The 17440-nt window shown below is 36.6% G+C and overlaps 10 protein-coding genes across 10 annotated transcripts; 6 read left to right on the top strand and 4 right to left on the bottom strand.

Annotated features, from left to right (window-relative positions):
* Positions 1–1133: 1133 nt before the first annotated feature.
* RHIMIDRAFT_239426 (lysozyme-like protein) lies at positions 1134–2648 on the top strand (the record flags this gene model as incomplete). Its single annotated transcript, XM_023609173.1, has 9 exons — positions 1134–1336; positions 1394–1471; positions 1521–1565; positions 1614–1635; positions 1685–1722; positions 1776–2095; positions 2152–2177; positions 2231–2370; positions 2426–2648. The coding sequence occupies 9 exons, from the start codon at positions 1134–1136 to the stop codon at positions 2646–2648; spliced, it is 1095 nt and encodes a 364-aa protein (XP_023464311.1).
* A 58-nt stretch (positions 2649–2706) lies between these two features.
* On the top strand, positions 2707–4132 carry RHIMIDRAFT_239425 (Aldo/keto reductase; the record flags this gene model as incomplete). Its single annotated transcript, XM_023609172.1, has 8 exons — positions 2707–2779; positions 2845–2862; positions 2912–2986; positions 3037–3246; positions 3307–3464; positions 3516–3621; positions 3695–3840; positions 3905–4132. The coding sequence occupies 8 exons, from the start codon at positions 2707–2709 to the stop codon at positions 4130–4132; spliced, it is 1014 nt and encodes a 337-aa protein (XP_023464310.1).
* An 88-nt stretch (positions 4133–4220) lies between these two features.
* Positions 4221–4868, bottom strand: RHIMIDRAFT_31998 (uncharacterized protein). Its single transcript, XM_023615095.1, has one exon. It carries the CDS (start codon positions 4756–4758, stop codon positions 4309–4311), a length of 450 nt encoding a protein of 149 aa, XP_023464309.1. The 5' UTR covers positions 4759–4868; the 3' UTR covers positions 4221–4308.
* Positions 4869–4901: 33 nt separating this feature from the next.
* Positions 4902–5173, bottom strand: RHIMIDRAFT_180159 (uncharacterized protein; the record flags this gene model as incomplete). Its single annotated transcript, XM_023605776.1, has 2 exons — positions 4902–5023; positions 5083–5173. Coding segments are annotated over 2 exons (213 nt in total), but the record flags the coding sequence as incomplete, so codon positions are not given.
* Positions 5174–8697: 3524 nt separating this feature from the next.
* Positions 8698–9997, top strand: RHIMIDRAFT_259293 (uncharacterized protein). Its single transcript, XM_023611394.1, has 4 exons — positions 8698–9218; positions 9274–9359; positions 9409–9659; positions 9712–9997. Exons 1-4 carry the CDS (start codon positions 8990–8992, stop codon positions 9932–9934), a joined length of 789 nt encoding a protein of 262 aa, XP_023464307.1. The 5' UTR covers positions 8698–8989; the 3' UTR covers positions 9935–9997.
* A 725-nt stretch (positions 9998–10722) lies between these two features.
* On the bottom strand, positions 10723–11621 carry RHIMIDRAFT_31964 (uncharacterized protein). Its single transcript, XM_023615094.1, has 3 exons — positions 11563–11621; positions 11038–11511; positions 10723–10987 (listed from the first exon to the last, which is right to left on the bottom strand). Exons 1-3 carry the CDS (start codon positions 11591–11593, stop codon positions 10776–10778), a joined length of 717 nt encoding a protein of 238 aa, XP_023464306.1. The 5' UTR covers positions 11594–11621; the 3' UTR covers positions 10723–10775.
* A 464-nt stretch (positions 11622–12085) lies between these two features.
* RHIMIDRAFT_239421 (DHH phosphoesterase) lies at positions 12086–13189 on the top strand (the record flags this gene model as incomplete). The annotated part of the gene is made up of 2 exons (XM_023609171.1): positions 12086–12170; positions 12225–13189. 2 exons carry the CDS (start codon positions 12086–12088, stop codon positions 13187–13189), a joined length of 1050 nt encoding a protein of 349 aa, XP_023464305.1.
* A 37-nt stretch (positions 13190–13226) lies between these two features.
* On the top strand, positions 13227–14587 carry RHIMIDRAFT_31936 (uncharacterized protein). The gene has a single exon (XM_023615093.1). The coding sequence runs from the start codon at positions 13306–13308 to the stop codon at positions 14341–14343; it is 1038 nt and encodes a 345-aa protein (XP_023464304.1). The 5' UTR covers positions 13227–13305; the 3' UTR covers positions 14344–14587.
* Positions 14383–16186, bottom strand: RHIMIDRAFT_239419 (UBX-domain-containing protein; the record flags this gene model as incomplete). The annotated part of the gene is made up of 8 exons (XM_023609170.1): positions 14383–14607; positions 14657–14884; positions 14938–15215; positions 15265–15359; positions 15406–15637; positions 15694–15949; positions 16008–16076; positions 16130–16186. 8 exons carry the CDS (start codon positions 16184–16186, stop codon positions 14383–14385), a joined length of 1440 nt encoding a protein of 479 aa, XP_023464303.1.
* Positions 16187–16592: 406 nt separating this feature from the next.
* On the top strand, positions 16593–17031 carry RHIMIDRAFT_285492 (putative LSM3-U6 snRNA-associated Sm-like protein; the record flags this gene model as incomplete). The annotated part of the gene is made up of 4 exons (XM_023613285.1): positions 16593–16727; positions 16780–16866; positions 16904–16957; positions 17008–17031. The coding sequence occupies 4 exons, from the start codon at positions 16593–16595 to the stop codon at positions 17029–17031; spliced, it is 300 nt and encodes a 99-aa protein (XP_023464302.1).
* Positions 17032–17440: the final 409 nt, after the last annotated feature.

The following is a 17440-nucleotide window of genomic DNA, read 5'->3' as shown; positions in this document are numbered from 1 at the left end:
AATCCCAATAGCCATTGCAAGTACGGAGGGGAACATATGAAAATACCATTTCCTCGAGCCTTTCTTTAGGATAAAGCTGCGAACCTCAAAGAAAAAGCTCTTAAGCAAGGTTTGCCATCAAAATTCAATTACCTTTGTGCTATCAACAGTAATCAATATGACTCTTAACGAGACATTGGCTCTACAGACAACGTCAATTTCCACAAGTTTTTGAACGCAGAATTTATTTATAAGTCATCAGATATGCTTCCAATTGAACTGAGTTACACGCTCCTTGAGACCCGTATGATTACCTTCAAGTTTGATAGCTTATTCACTCTTTTCAGAGAACAGGTCTGAGGCAAACGAATCAGCTGTACCAACTCCATAGCAGGCTGTTGACTACTATCAAAATCTTTAGATATGTTACCTAATAGACTGTAAAATTCAATCGATTCTGCCCTCAAGTCAGCGTTTTCCTCAATTAAAAGATAGATTGTATTACCTGTAACCTTTACTGGTGATAATTAAAATGCAAACAAGGGCAATGGTTGGATGATCCAGCGAACTGACAGAAATGAAAACTACGCCTGCTATATAAAACAAAGCTAATGTTGTCTAAAGTTATCATCCTTGGTCATCAAATATACACTGTCAGAGATAGTTCCGAATGACATTAAAGTTCAAAGTTAAGATCTTCAAATGATGCTTCTCATACGAAGTAGAGGATCACTGATAGACACTATGATAGACCATGTAGTCATAGGTTCAGCAAATATTGCCCATACTAGTTTTAGAAATTATCAATTTTGCATGTAATTACCCTTTTTATCTCCTTAATGAGAAATGCTATCTTTCTGTCACATGTATAAACATACAAGCGTTTGGAGGACAGGAAGGGGATTATTTACTGTCTCGAAGCCCAGGTGACCTCAAAGCAATGGTTATAATGATGTTCTAGTGTAGTTATTTATGATAAGCACAATAGAATAATATATAAATTTATCAAATCGTACAAGATAGTTTGGTGAACCCTCTTTTTTTTTACTGACCTGAAAAGACCCTGTATTTAAATTAAGCCCTGATTTGGAAATATTTTAATTAGCAGCAAACTTATAAAAGGCAGGATTATTCTTGCACTTCTTTTCACAATTATGCTTCGATCTCTCTTTTTATTACTTTTATTGCCCTTTGCTATTGCAGAGAATGAATATTGCTCAGGCAATCTATTTAAGCCAACAGAGGCTAACTGCGCCAAATTTGAATTCTCCAAATTGAAAGATGATGGCCAATGTACGGATAGTAGCAAAGCGACAAATGGTATCTTTCATGGTATAAAGCTAAAGAATTGCACTACGTATGTATTATATGCTGCCAGTCATTCTTTTCTTTTTTTCTAACTTGTCCACAATAGATTCTATGATATTAGTGACTTACCTAGTCAGTCTATGGATCCAGAGGCAGTTAAAATGGCCGAGTTGATTACGAATGTGTAAGTTGGGCCAACTAAATTGTGTGTTCCTGTTAATGAGTTTCTTTAGATTCGAAAATGGGAACACTGTGATGGGTTACGCAGTAAAGATCATGTGATACGGGTTTCCCATTGGAGCTTTGGTCAACTTATTGCATTAAAGCTTTATCTTGGGCAGTAGCCCAGTAGGAAACCTGCTACATACACTATAAGCGTATTTACATTATTTCTTAGGCTGCAGAACGTTTGGGAGATTGCCGTGGCTATACTTGGTAAGTTGATCTAGTGCCCTCAAAGGTGTGTGTCTCTTTAACCCTTTTACCAGCGGTTACATTGGTTTCACAACTGGCACAAATGATGCCTATGCGGTTATAAAGGAATACATAAAGCGACAACCCAAGGCATCCATTGGACGATATTTGCCTGCTTTACAAAATTTGACAAAATATGATTTTGGTGATCCTAAGCGAGATGATACTAGTCATCTCAAAGGGCTTGCCAAGGAATGGAAAAAGACAACTTGTCATGATCCTGTCTTTATTCAAACGCAGTTGGATGTGGGACATTCTATGTATTTGCAGCCCGCACTCAAGTATGCTGCAAGTGTAGGCATTCATTCTAATCTTGGAAAAGCTATCTTTTATGGTAATAACTTTATATGTCATAAAAAGATGAGGTTATCTTAATTTATATTTTTATAGATACTATTGTTCAACATGGTTGGCAGGTAATAATAAATTATCCGTCTTTATATGTAAAACATTTACATGTCTTCATTAGTATGTTGAGAAATACATCAATCTTCCAAGGATACTCGAACTCACAGGCCCTAAAGGAAAAGATGAGTCTGAAGCATCCTACATGACCCGATTCCTTACGACGCGAAGACAGTTGGCCTGCTGCTACCCTGGCAAAGTCTGGTAAATTAAATAAACAGAAATGATTGAATGGCTGCTTAAATTTTTTCTCCTTTAGGAATGACTCAGCGGACAGAATGCAAGATCTCCAAAGCATAGTTGACGACTGGTCACAACATGAAAACTTGACACAACCTGTCACCTTAAAGATCTACGGAGCCAAAGTCACAGGAAAGGAAGATATCACTATGGATACAAAACGATGTAAAAAGCAGAAAAAGAAGCCACATAACCCTCCTCAATCTATACCATTACCTATTCCCGATAAATGCCCTTCTTAAAAAAATTGTGAAACAGAAGCTTGTGAATAATAAAATATTTTTTTTTTCTTCTTTAATAATGGAGTATCGATATTTAGGCAACTCGGGCTTAAAAGTGAGTGTACTTTCTTTAGGTTCTTGGATAACTTTTGGTAAAAATATATATAAAAAAGCCATATCTTTTGCCCTTGAAAAGACGAAAAGTAACAAACTTTAGGTGGACAAATCTCTCCTGGTAAATTCGGGACACATGCGTACATGTTGTATACTAAAAAGAAATATAGAACAAACTACTGAGATTGTAAAGACAGCATTAGAGTTAGGTATCAATCACTTTGATGTAGCAGAAAGTCACTCTGGTAAATGAAATATAACAACGAGACAACAAGTGGCACTTACAATGATAAAGGCGGACAAGCCGAAATCGACTTGGGTTTAGCCTTACGAAACCAACCAGGACTTCGACGCTCGGATTATGTCCTCTCTACCAAGGTCTTTTGGGGAGGTAAAGGACCTAATGATAGAGGATTATCGAGAAAGCATGTGTTTGAAGGCACCGTGGCTTGCTTACAGCGACTACAATTGGATTATGTGGATATACTGTATGCACAACGGCCAGGTGAGAGAAAGAGACAAAGGGATTTCTTTTTACCAAAATACTTATCCTACCTTTCTCCAGATCCTGATACACCTATGGAAGAGATTGTGCGTGCATTCAACTGGTGTATTGATAAAGGCATGGCTCTTTATTGGGGGACAAGTGAATGGCCGGCTTATTTGATTACAGAAGCAATGCATGTAGCTGCCCGATTGAACCTAATAGCGCCCATTACAGAAGTAATATCAACAGCAGCATATGATATAGCAGAATATTAAAACCTTCTTTAGTCACCACAGTATAATATGCTGAATAGAGAGCGAGTAGAAAAAGAGTATTTGCCAATGTTCCAGAAATACAAACTAGGTACATGCACATGGTCACCTTTAGCCTCAGGTATACAAAACATGAAACATGCCCCCTTATTGTGTCTGGTTGCAGCGTAATTTTCTCACCTGTTGTACAAAAGGTCTATTGAGTGGGAAATACAATGATGGCATCATTCCTCCCTATACGCGATTCTCCATCCAGGATCATCCAGTGATCAATAGACTAAGAGCAGGATTCTTTAGTGAAGAAGGAAGAAGAAAATTGGAAAAGATAAAGATGGTGTGTGTAAGTGAAAATATGACATTGTGTGTGTGTGAATATAAGATTACAAACAAATCAGCGTACATAGGCTATTGCACACCGACTAGGATGTACACCAGCACAATTAGGAATTGCCTGGTGCCTGAAGAATGAGAATGTAACATCAGTCATCATTGGTGCATCTACACCTGCACAGGCTAGAGAGAACATTAAAGCGCTGAATATTCGTCATTTATTAACAGAAGATGTGATGCATGAAATAGATAGAATATTAGGCAATAAGCCTGAAAGTGTATTTGACTTTAGAAAATCATAAAAAGTTTATTATTTAATATAAAACTTTCCCTTACTGGATGGTTTAAATTACGCGTGCGCGCGTGTGTGCGCTAAAATAGTACTAATAATAATAATAATTATTCAATGTAGGGATATGTTTAATACGTATATATGTGTGTATATATATGGTACATGGAAATAATATTGGTCGATTGATTAAGCATAATAGCGGGCGTCATCGGAATAAGGTAGCATAGACGGAACAGACGGCGCAGGTGGTAACTCTTCAATGATTGGTTGCTGATTTAAATAATAATCGTTGGAAAAAATGGGATAATTCATTAAGGGTTCATTCATAATATTGGATACAGACACAAGCGTTGTAGCAGCCGTTGACGAAGGAGCGGTTGCTGCCATCGTAGTTGGTATTGGCGTTGCTGTTAATGCCGTTGGAATGTTTGTAGTATTTGCTGTTGCTGTATTTTCATTAGAATGATGATGCTGGCGATGCTGATGATTATTGTTATTGGTATTATCATTATTATCGTTATTAATAGTATTTTTGTATGAATGAGTGCTATGAGTAAATGAATCTTGGGATTGCAAATAAATAGGATGATTAGGAATAAAGTAGTTTTGAGTTAATTGATTGGAGTAAAAGTACATGGCTGGATCATCAACAAATAAAGGATATAGATAATCAACAATCGTGTACTGAATGGCTAAAGCTTTGGCCCTCGCAAATGTAACCCTATTAGATGATGAATATAATGAATGACTTATGTTTGATCTATTTACCAAACGCCTTTTAAATGCATGGCGCCAACTTTTACAACAACACGTCCTTTTTCATTTTTAAGGATCCCATCGCGTTTGCCACGGGACATGCCTGTGACATTCAACAGCTTTGTTCCGTTTATCATGTCATTATCTGAAAAATGAGAGAGGGGTTAGCGTATATATTATTATTATTATTATTACTATTATTACCTTGACGACGGGCAACGCAGATTCCACGAACGTCAACTTGGTAACAAACAGTGCCCTCATCGTCCCAGAGTGATGTCGTGATTCGTGGTCTTGAAGGTGCTAATGAGTGGCTGCTACCAGGGTAGTCTACCGTGGGTTGCACTTCGGAGTAATTTGGTGGTTGCCATGATACTGCCGTCGAATTATGGTAAAATTCAGGGTCGTAAGGATAGTGTTGGCCGGGTCTTGTTGTGGCGGTTGTAAAACTAGGTGGTTTTATCGGATCATTTGATGCGGAATATAGTGGTTCTGTATACTGGAACATTAAAGGGGATGACAACAATAATGACAAAAAGAATTAGATAAAAAGAAAGAAATGGGAAAACAATGTGAAATTTAATTTATTGAAATCCGAAAAGAAAGACAAAGTTTATTTGATCTCCTCTTGGAAAATTTTATCTTTTTTTAATACCAAGACATGTGTATAAACAAATCATATGAGTTTGGGGGATGATTGTCTTTATGGCAACCAATTATTCAAAACTATTTATACTCTTCCAGTCGGGTTTATTTTTAGTGTAACTCTTTACATTGCTCTCTTTTTTGCTAGATTTATTCTAAAGTCAGGAAGTTCTCTCTATCTCTATCTCTTTTCTAACATAAACGAGGAATGATTTTTTTTATTACCCTTCAATATCAGATTTCAAAAACAGAAATAAGCACCAAATATAGAAATAAACATAGATTCTCCCACTATCTTATTTCTGTCTGTTCTTTATCTCAATGGCGCCTCTCTCTTTGTAAACTTTTAATTCTATCTTATTAAGGTGATAGATGTATACGCATGGATAATACACGTAAAAAAAATGCGTTCTTATGCTAACTAAGAGAGGCATAGTAGAATTTGAACGCTTAAACCTACTTCTTCAAAGTTACTTCGGAAGCTCAATTAAAGTTTCTGTGATCCTCTGGTGCAACAAGTATAGGAAAAATATTTCAGTCTACACTGCCTGCAAAATAGCCAAAAATAGTGAAGAATGGCTGCTTGAGCTGTAAATGAGGGAAAAAAAAAAGAATTGTAAAGAAAGCAACAAGCATGGATGAAAGCGGTAGTTATTCATGATGTCATTAACTCTGTCTTGTTTGTAACTTGGTCTTGTGTAAAGGTACCCCAGTTCCCTCTTTCTTCTGTTCAAATTGACAATTACGCTTATTTATCCAGTTCATGTCTTTTATCAATCTTGGTTTTACTATAATGAACAAATCAACCGAGGTGAAGCGTGTCTAGGTAGCTGCTTGGTTGAATTGTAACCCTGAGCTTCGTATATCCTGTCTTACTTTGCTTTCATCAATATCATCGATTGTCTGGCATGAAATTGCTGGCAGAGATCATACCAATCATTTAGTTTGTAGAAAATAGCATCTAAAGACTAATTGCGTTATTTTTTTTCCGATTGGGTGATTTGTCTTTTACCTGAATTGGACATTTTTGACAGCATTAATATTTGCTTTTCGAAAAGTATTAAACAAATATATCTTTATAAGCATATCACTTGTCTTTTGCACAGAGTTTTAAGGAAATAATGATAAACATATAAATCATTGCTGTATGCTGTAGTTGTTGCAAAAAAAAAAGTAATAACATCTTGCTTTTCTACACTAGGCGTCGTATCCGGAGCTCGATGTTAGGGATATTCCATTTTTGTATTTAAAGTAGTGTACAAAAGAAAAAAGAAAGAAGAAAAAGAGAGAGAGAAAAAAAGAGTTAATTGAAGCATTTATATCGAAAAACAAACAAATGTATTACTGCATACACTTGCATATCCTTGCATGACTTGATGAGCCCTCATTCCTCGTCTTCATTGACCATCTGTCTTGGCTTTCGCGCGGATTTAAAGTGCATTGACTACAAAAAAATCACCTTAATATTTTCTTAATCCCGAGCGTTTTTTTTTAGAGCCCAGATCACCATTTGTTCCTTAACGTCCACTGTCTTTATAAAAAAAAATAAACGCTTAATGAAGTGAATTTTACAATAAATATTCTAGCTCAGGCATCACCATGGCAGCTATAGATTGAGTGCCCTGTAAGAACTGAGTCGATGTTTTTATTCTGTTAACCGAAAGGGCTATCGCCATTTATAGTTATTGACAGCTCAGACAAGTCACATGCCAACACAAAAAATTTATCTGATCCCGCCTTCTTTCCATCCCAATTGCATGTGGAATAAATATACATTTTTTATTTTCAATGCCTCTTTGGCGATGCTGTTTGATTCAGTAATAAATCAAATGTAAAAAAGGTATCGACAGGTTAGCTGCGGACTTGGACTTGGTAAGAAAAAAAAAAAGAGGAGGCGCGAGAAAGAATGAAGGGTGTGTAACAGGAGTTGAAGGTCACTTTTTTTAATAACTGGGATCGTGCTAACTTTATGAACTCAGCTACTAATTCATATACTTTTTGGGGACACGATGGATCAATCGACGATGGTAGAAAAGGATCACCATGTATATCTGGATATGTCCGCTTATTTGAATGGTAATTCGCTGGTAACTACGATCTAAATCCGTCCTGTCGGCTCTGTCCTTTTACGTATACTTCAAGATTACACAAACCAAAAATTTTTAAAAATTTCACAATCTGAAAGAACTGTCGTACGCGCAGATTATTCACTTGTTTGGGAAAAAAGGAAAATGAATACAACCATTTGTAGCTAGTGAGGTTTTTTATTGCTTAATATTTGTTTATAGAATCCCTAATGACGAGTCTTGCTAAGGATTGTATAAATGGGCAGTTTGCATATTATATCGTGTACTTTTCTTGAAAAATAGTTGTAAAGGACGCGTAAGAAAGGTTTTAACGGATCAATTGGTTTCTATACCAAAGTTTTTCATTGGTTAGGAAAAATATAATCAAACTGCTGACCTTGGTCATGCGCTTAAAATAATCAAAAGATCTAATAATGGATTTAATAAAACATTAATTGATACAAAAAAAAGGCTAAATAATAATGTAAAAGCTGCCCCATCTTGCCAACATTATTCTATTATTCGTATAAGTTGCTAAAGTACCAAGCATTAGTTTAAAGATCTTGTTCCTCCCTTTTTTTATGTTTCCTCATAGGATAAATCTATTGGTAATAAATAAGCATGGTTGATAATAGTAACAGTGGTTAGACAATAAAAATGTATCCCTTTTTTTAATCAAAAAGGCAAAATAAATTGTCTCTCTTTGGTATTACAATCATTAGCTTGTTCTAGAGCATTATGTCCTCTTGCTCCCCCATACTATTTTAAGGTCACATTACAACGTTACACGCTTTTATATAGGGCAAGTGCGCTTGATAGAACTTCTTTAAACAATAAATAACTTTGGATGGAATATGAAACGATGTTACACTTTTTAAATATAAAAGCGCGGCGCTTATCTTGTAAGGCGGAGGTCAAGCTTCATAAGGTGACTTGGAAAAGCTGTGAGAATGTTACTTCAAGCCTGCATGAACGTATGACTAATGCATGTACAATCAGATAAGCTTCTCAGCTGCAACAAGCATTTGTGTGGTAAATTGCTTATCCGTAGTGACAAATTGTGTAATTGATCTGTGTGGGAATGACTTTAATGCGATAACTTCAACAGGCGTTTCAATTGGTGTATATGTTGTCATGGTAAAAAAAAAAAATGTGTAAAATGGTTACGCAAACAATATTTTACACGATTTCCAAAGAGGTATTTGTTAATACAGGCACGCGGTGCATGTGATTGGTCCTCCTTAGAGAATGCAGTAAACTCTTAGAACATAATCAATAGAGCCCTTCAGGGGACCAATCTCGATTAATAGTTACAAGGTTAACTTACAATAACAATGTTTGTCTTTAGAAAATATCAAAGAACGGAGCCTTAAAGCACTGTTGTTTTTTTTCTTTACAAAATGACAACATTGCATATCGATAAGGAAGAATCAGACATTTTCCTCTTGAACCGAAAGAAACGTGAATCAGAGAGCGAATTAGAGAAACTACATAAAGAAACAATACCTGATATTCCTCTGAGTAAAGCACTTCATTTACTAGCCAATGTTCATGGAAAAGTGTTTGACAAAGCTATTTCAACCATTCGACAATCAAGTCCATTAGAACTTTCTGTAAAAGTAGGAGAGTGTAACTATATCAACCTCTCTCTTTCTTTTTCTGCTTCTAACTGTGTCCAAAATAGCACCTACCATCAAGGCTTTGCTATCAATAGAAAGATATCTTGAAACCAACAAGTTTAAGCATGTCTATGAACCTTTGAAAGAAAAGGTACAATACACATATTTGTATAGATACAGTGTTTCATCATCAAAACTAGTTTTTAAAGCGTAGCCATCAACATGAATCATCCATGAGAATCATTGGTTATTTTCTGCTTTATTCAACAAAGCATCAATCTACAGCAAGAGAATTCATTTATCAAGAGCTATTGAATGATAATAAACGTGATCAACTAGCAGCAGTAATACTGCTACAGTTTCTTTACGCGAAATATATCATAAAAGAAGATCATGCTGATTTTGTGTATACACTTGTGCCTCTTTTTGTGCAAGTGACTGAAAAACACAGGTAAGTCATGACAAAAATGTAAGGGCAAACGAAATTGACATAGACAACACAGTGCATCACCTACTCTACTTTCATGTTCTGCGTACGAGTTATCCCTTAATTGTTGTTGGTATACCTACGATCGTCTAAGACGACCTAGGGCCAAAGAAGATAAAGCAATAGTAGAAGTTGAATCCTTGAATGTGGACCAGCAATTAGATGACATGCTTTGTCAAACAAAGAAGCTGATTGACATATTGCAAAGAGTAATAAAAAGGGGGGAGAGGAAGGCATGAATTCTTTGATAGCTAAACCTCTATTTATCTGATGAATTAGTGGCATACAATGAAAGATGAGGCTGGTACTATCGCATATCAAGAGATAAGTGGGCTTGTTGCATCTCTCAAGAGCCATTCAGGTAAATACTTGAAGAAGGTTAATCCATGACAATGCTAAATGGACAATTCAGTAAATAGTACAATTACCCTTGAATTTATTGCCACATATTTGGTGCCAAGACTAGTGCTTCATGAAAAACCATTATCACAAAAGCGACAGAGATCCATCTTGTCATACAAGGTAATAAAATAAGATCAAAGAATGCATGGTTAAATAAGCTAAAGAGAATATATAGGACGATATCTCATCTATCTCACTTTCTGCAGCCAAAATACTTTTGTTGCTCATTCTACAAAATGGTCACTACTTTCAGACGCCCCAAGAATTGACGGGTTTAAAAGACAAGTTTGAAGAGGAATACAACCGGGTGGTAATCTATAACACGTATTCTCTTTTTGCAGTAAATAATTGTCTACATTAGGTACAAGCACAGTTTAACGATGCAAACAGTATTATTTTTCAACTCTATATTTATCTACCGGATCTTTGTCCACCACCTTATAGCTGCTTCAATCACTCATCTAATAGTCAATGCAGTAGATGCATATCCACAGCAAGGAGTCAACAATGGCAGAAAGCAACCTTTTATGTATAGAGCCACTGTCAAAGAAAGATGTCAATCTCGCTTTAGAATGCACTCGATTGTTTCATCAAGATAAAGAAAAGAGTTATTGTAAATACTTTATTCTAATTAGGTCCTTTTTCTTTATATAAACAGTGTTTTATTCTTTTTCTTTTTTACAGAGTAATTTCTCCTTCAACAGCTCTGGGCTGTAATCCTAATTGTTCTAAGCATGTATAATATCTTTGAGGATCTTTTGATTTGAGGTATTTCAAGATCTTTGCACGGTCATGAACCATAGTACGTAACTGTTTGTAATTATGCTTATCTTTACGGTGTTGGCTTAAATGATTATTCAAGTTATGTATACGAACAGTCAGGATAGCAGCTAAAAGAATAAGAGTTAGAAGAATATATGAGAGTCGTATCGCATCTTACCTTGCACTTCTGGGCTACCAGTATCTCCTTCCTTTCGTTTAAACCAGTCGATGGCTTTATGAATATTGTAGATCTGTACTGCCTTTGCATTTCCGTTTTGAAGACTAATGATCTTTTGTAATGTTTCCACCTTGTCCTGTTCCTGCTTCAATGCTGATTCCATACCGTCAACAGCGGCTGTATGACTAGCTTCCACTACTTTTTTAGGTGTTTCTTCAAATAAAAACTGTTGGTCCTTTTCGTCCAAGAAGTGCATATATCCAGTTTTGTGCTGTTGGTAGGCATCGGCTGGCGTCAAAAGGGTTTCAAAAAAGGGGGCTGGCCGACTGACAATAACGGAAGGCTTTGTACGTTCGAGTTCGGCTATTTTGGCTGCTCGCTTGGCAAGATTTTCTTTCTTGACTTGTTTAGGGTGCTTTTTGGCAAAGGAAGCAGCTGAACTGTGGAATTCGTGTTTGAAGACGCTGCTAGTAGCTGCAAAGAATTAGTGTCAAGTAATTGTCTTTCTTTTTTCTTTCTCTTTACCAGAGCGACATGACGACAGACGACTCAACATGCTTTGTGTTGTAAAAAGGGAATGTCTGTGACCCTGTCAAAAGAAAGAAGTTAAAATCTTGAGCCACCGTGTGACTGTTATTTGTAGTCCCTTTTGATGTTTAATCCCAGCGCCCACAGATCAGTGGTAGCTTTAAAGTTACAAGATAAGGTACAATCAACTTATTGTTCTATAGATTACTCTATCAGTCTCCAAAAACCAGTCAGCATCACTTTGGAAGAATGCAAATTCGGGATGTTAGTAACCCAAATGCTATGATAATAAAGGTACTGCTGATAGTTTGCTCTCTCCATAGATCTACAAATGAGATTAATGAGTGATAGCTTTAATCTTGTTCACACAAATTAATGCTCTCTCTCTCTGAGGTTTATGAAAGGATATAAAAGGAATGTATATGTTGTTAAAAAAATAAGCAGTGGTTGAAGGATATTGTGTTACCTAAGCTTCGACATGCATTTTTTTTTTTTGCTTTCTTTTCTTTTTTCAACCTAAATGTCAATTGGTGAATTTCTTGCACAGCTACATTCTTCACTTGATAAACAACCTCGAGTGATTGTCTCTGGAAATGATTCCGCAGGTAAAAAAAGGTTAATGAAAATATATGTGTCATTTTGAACATTCTATCTTGTAGATCTCGATTCCATCATATCCTCACTCTTGTTTGCGTACTTTAGCAACCTTCGAGATAAAACCAAGACATATGTTCCAGTTGTAAAAGTGCCTCGGGTTGATTTAGAGCTTCGGCCAGAACTAAAATATGTTTTTAATCAAGTAGGACTTGATTATCAACAATTGGTCTGCTTGGAACAAGTACCAAGTCAAGGCGACGTGGTCTTGATTGACCATAACAGGGCAACACGGCCCTTTGATGATAACTGTAAATGGAAAGTCACTGGTGTTTTGGATCATCATGTAGATGAAGGTTTTTATCTGAATGCACCCTTACGCGTCATTCGTATGGTTGGATCCTGTGTGTCTCTTGTTTTGGATCATTTTGGAAACCCACAGTTGGATGAAACCCTAGCCAAATTAGCCGCGGCACCGCTGTTGACAGACACAGTCAACTTGAGATGGGAACTGGGACGAACGACAGATTTGGATGTACAAGTGTTTGACAGATTAAAGACCCATGTAGAGACGACAGGTTACTTTAAAGAGATTGAGAGAATCAAGAGTGAAGTGAGTGAGATGCCAACGGAGCATATCTTACGACGTGATTACAAGGAATTTGAAGTGGGGCCGTATAGAATAGGAACAAGTTCAGTCAATTGGTACTTTGAAGCATGGACTGAAAGAGACCATGGCTATCAATCGATTACTGAGACTAGTCTCAAGTTTGCCAAGGAAAGAAAACTAGACTTGCAGGTGATCTTTACTGCCTTTGATCATGGACAGAACGGAGGCTATCAGAGACAGTTGGCCGTGTTTGTGATCAATGAGAAACTGAGACCACTTCAAGAAAGCCTTGAAGCATCAAAAGACATTGGATTGAAACCTCTGTTTGACAATTATTATCAGCAAGAAAATATTAAAATGTCACGTAAACAAATTTGGCCTTGGATCAGGCAATGGATTGAAACCAACGAATCAAAATAAAGTATTTATGCTGATCCCCTCTTTTGACCAATCAAAATATGGATTTATGTCAACGTGGATATAATAGTTGTTGTATATATAAGGATTGACTTTCTTTGGCTTCTCTTCTTTCTTTAATGACTTTATTCAAACGATTCAAGCGTAGTTTTAGTTCAAAGGCTATGAAACAGCCATTTATTACTCGACTTCCTGAAGAGCTCTTAGTTGGCATTTATCAACACTTGGATAGTCCTCAATGCAGAAGAGCATTCGCTTTGACCTGTAAGTCATTCAGGCGTATTGCTCAACAACCGAGCTCAGTGGCTGCCTGGATGATCACACGCTTTGGTCCACGGTTCGCCATCTATTATACTATTCTTACTATACCTGAACAATGTGATCATCGTTTCCTTCAGTACCTATTTAATGCCGGTGCAAAGGTGCCTCCTTGTTTAATCCAACGCCTCATTCAGACCTATGGGAAACAAGAATATACACAAAAGAGAGAACGCCGATCATCCATCCCCTATGACAGATCTACCTTGTCTATTCAACATATACCATTTGATGGCTATGCTGCACTTATCACTCACTCACTTAAACCTGTCGACGTCCAAGGCAACATCCTCAAAGACTTTTTCACTTCATTTTCTCAGGGCACATCACAATGGAAAAAAGAATTAGAAGAAGGCTATTTTTTCCCCATCATCACTAATATCGCAGATAACTTACGACCTATCATCAAGTTGGCTCAAGTATACCCCAAAGAGTATCAAAAGATCGCTCCTTTATTCCAGTTTGACCCTATCGCTCGAGCTTCCCTCTGGCAGGCAGTGTTGAGCGTTCTCTTTGATGAAGCCTTTCGTACCAGTGAACTTACAGGGGACAGAAAGTATCAACTCAAGACAATTCAGAATATGATAGGTCAACCTGTGCAGCTGGTAGGCACATGGTCAGAACAGGCCATCTTTCTTCGTGTCTTTGGTGATTTCTTTACCAAGTACCCAAGAGGTTATTGTGATGAACATGCCATGATGCGTCTACTTGAACTTCTCACTGTCTATGCTCAACCCCGCTCTTTTACAATCAAACAAGCACTGCGTGTGATTAAAAATGACGACGACATGAGAACGGATATCAAGGATACCGTGGATAAATTTCTATGTAGACCATAGTTTGTACTACATCAATCCATGTAAAAATAATAAACCCATTTATTCTTCGTCATCAACAGCATCCACAACTAAGGTGGCACTTGGCCATAAGTTTGGAATATTAGACAATGTCTGATGCTCGTCAGCCTCATACTCCTTTCGAGGGTAAGGGCTATGAATCGTAAACTTGTATTGATGGACATAGTCTTCAGGAGCAAACTCACAAGGCTCTACTGGTTCGTTTGATTTCAGTAATGGGTAAACTTCTACAAATCTATAAAGTGTCTATACAAAAATATGTGAGCTTTATGTTGAATGATTCATCAAAGCTTACATCTAGAGTATCATGTTCACTAAATGAACGGACAACACGGTCACCATTGGCCAAACGGAAACTTAGTTTGGTCATTTTTCCTTCTTTGGGTTCTTCAGGTAGATGCGTGTACAAATACCGAATGTATTCTTCATTCTTTTGTTTCTGAATTTCTTTTTCTCTTTGTCTCTGCTTTTCTTCTTCTTCTGCTTTTACCAACGCTTCTTTTTCTTCTTGAGCTTTTCTTACCTAAGTTTCACATTGGTTTTAGTATCTGTCACTCTTTCAATCATTTTGCTTACTTTTTCTTGATCAGCCTTTAAGCTTTCTCGATAGGCTCTGTCTTGATCTTCTCTCAATCGGCGTTCCATCTCACGCTGTTCTCGCTCATTCTTCAATCTGTTCACAACCGCACCGTGTCGATCGATGGCTGCATCAATTTGACTCACCAACTCTTCAGCTCGACAGGGTCCTTCCATTCTTTCAATCACAGTCATCTTGGGTGTCGAGGCTCCTAGCGGCTTTTGAAGTGCGATGAGAGCCAAAAATGGATATGTGCTTGCTTGCAAGGTATAGCTGACTGAAACAAGAAAGTCAATCCATGTTTGTTAAATGATCAAATCTATTACCTTTATGAGCTTCGGTTTCTCTTACATTGCCTCCCCATACAAGAATATTCTTTTCCTTAACATAGTCAATCAATTGTCTTGATGTCAATGTTTCTCTGAAAAAAAGTAAGAATTTAAAAAGTGATAAACGAATCAATTTACCTGCAAAACAGCTCTGTGTCATCATGATCATCACTTTGCAAAACAACCAGCATGAACCTTAATTCCTTTCTTGCCTTTTCTAATGCTTGTGAATAACCACCTTGAAAGAAATCGACGTGTGTTTGGCCATAGCTGAGTTCAAATGCTTGAATGAACTCGTACGCGAGTACTCGAGGATCTCTCGGAGGTCGACGGCCACCCGTGATGGATTGTTGTTGAGAAAGAATGCGTGCTGATATTAATGAATAAATAAACAGGCATTCTTTGTAATTAATAATATAATCTTACATGCAAGAGAAAGAATAGACCAGGTGATATTCCATGCAACACCAAATGGCCAAAATAAAATAGATATAAAACTAAAAGAAGAAGAAGGTATACTATTGGGTCGTGACGTGCTTGCTCTTGTTGTTGTCGTTGCCGTTGTTGTTGTTGTTGTCTTTCTTCTCCTTATCGTTCCTGTTGTATTATCAGCAACTTCTTGTTCCAATTGCTCTCTATGTTCTTGTATATTGCTAGTCTCATATTTAGATTCAATGGCTCTCTTTTATACAAGTATTAGATATATGTAGAAGAAGGGAGGAGATGTTGTTATTTAGTACCTCTAAATTCCAGTCATGTTCAATAAGTTGACCTAAAGCTTCATCTAGGTTCTTTGTTTCTGTAATGGTCTATTGAAAACCAAGTCAATACACCATAAAGTAGTGTCGTATATTATTCTTACTTGGTATTGGTTTAATACTTCTTTCTGATGTTCAGTTAATGTGTCTAAAGAAGTCATTGATAAAGAAAAAAGAAAAAAGAAAAAGATAGAACATGGAAGACAGAATGTTTTATATAAACAATAGTTCCGTTAAATTTAAAGTCAGCACTTGGATGCAAATTCAAATTGCTCACATAAAGGCTGTCAGGTAAAACTGGATATTTATTTACAGTAAGACATAGTTCAATCTCTAAACCGCCGACCCTTATTTAATAAAGACACTGAATTATCTTTTAAGTAAAAAAAAAAAAAAAGCAAATAGCTTGCACTTCCAACTTAGCATAGTGGAGTTGTAGTTGACATCGGAAACGCTGAGTAGAAAGAAAGAAAAAAAAAAAAAGTAAACTGTGAAGAAAGCTTTATTTGTGTCTTTTTTTTTTTTTCTTTTTCTTTTTCTTTTTTCTCTTTTAAAAATAAAATAAAAATGGCTGAAGTGACAAATGCACCTTCTACTGATCTTGGTGCTGTTGAAGAGCCACTTGATCTCGTTAGACTTTCGCTAGATGAACGCATTTATGTTAAATTAAGAGGAGACAGAGAACTACGTGGTGTCTTACACGTAAAAAAAAGAAACAGAAACGATTTAATTCAGCAGCTAATCCATAAATTAGGCTTATGATGGACATTTAAACATGGTTTTGGGCGATGTAGAAGAAACAATTACCATTGTTGATGTCAATGAAGAAACATTAGAATCAGTCATTATAAACTTACTAATAATACGTTTCTTAATAGACAGTAAAGAGAACGTTTGATATGCTTTTTGTTCGTGGTGATGGCGTCATTCTGGTAAGATAAGAAAAAAGAATATCCAACGACTTTACCAACGTCCTTTCTAGGTCTCTCCACCTTCACGCACATAAAATTGATACAGCTTTGCATATGTTTGATCCATTATAAAAAATACATAAATATCATAAAATAGTTTATAGCAAGATTTATTAGTATTATTATTGTTTACATTAGCTATTAAAAAAAAAAAAGAAGAAGAGAAAATGATTATAATGCAACAGGCTTTGCCCAAAGAGTGACATTGGGAATAGGTCTTGTAGTTATCACCTGTATCTTTTTCACCTCGAAACCTGGCTTTTCAAAGAATTGGATATGGCGAATCAGAATAGCTACGAGTATCTTCATTTCCAGCATTGCAAACTTATTGCCAATACATTGACGAGCGCCAGCCAAAAAGGGCATGTATTCATAAGCGCCTCCGAGATGATCCCCCTTTTCCCATCGTAAAGGGTTGAATTTGTCAGCATCTTCACCCCAAAT

Source organism: Rhizopus microsporus, assembly GCF_002708625.1.
Source record: "Rhizopus microsporus ATCC 52813 unplaced genomic scaffold scaffold_13, whole genome shotgun sequence".
Taxonomy (NCBI): domain Eukaryota; kingdom Fungi; phylum Mucoromycota; class Mucoromycetes; order Mucorales; family Rhizopodaceae; genus Rhizopus; species Rhizopus microsporus.
The sequence above is the reverse complement of the archived record's forward strand: the minus strand, read 5'-3'. Positions and strand labels throughout refer to the sequence as shown.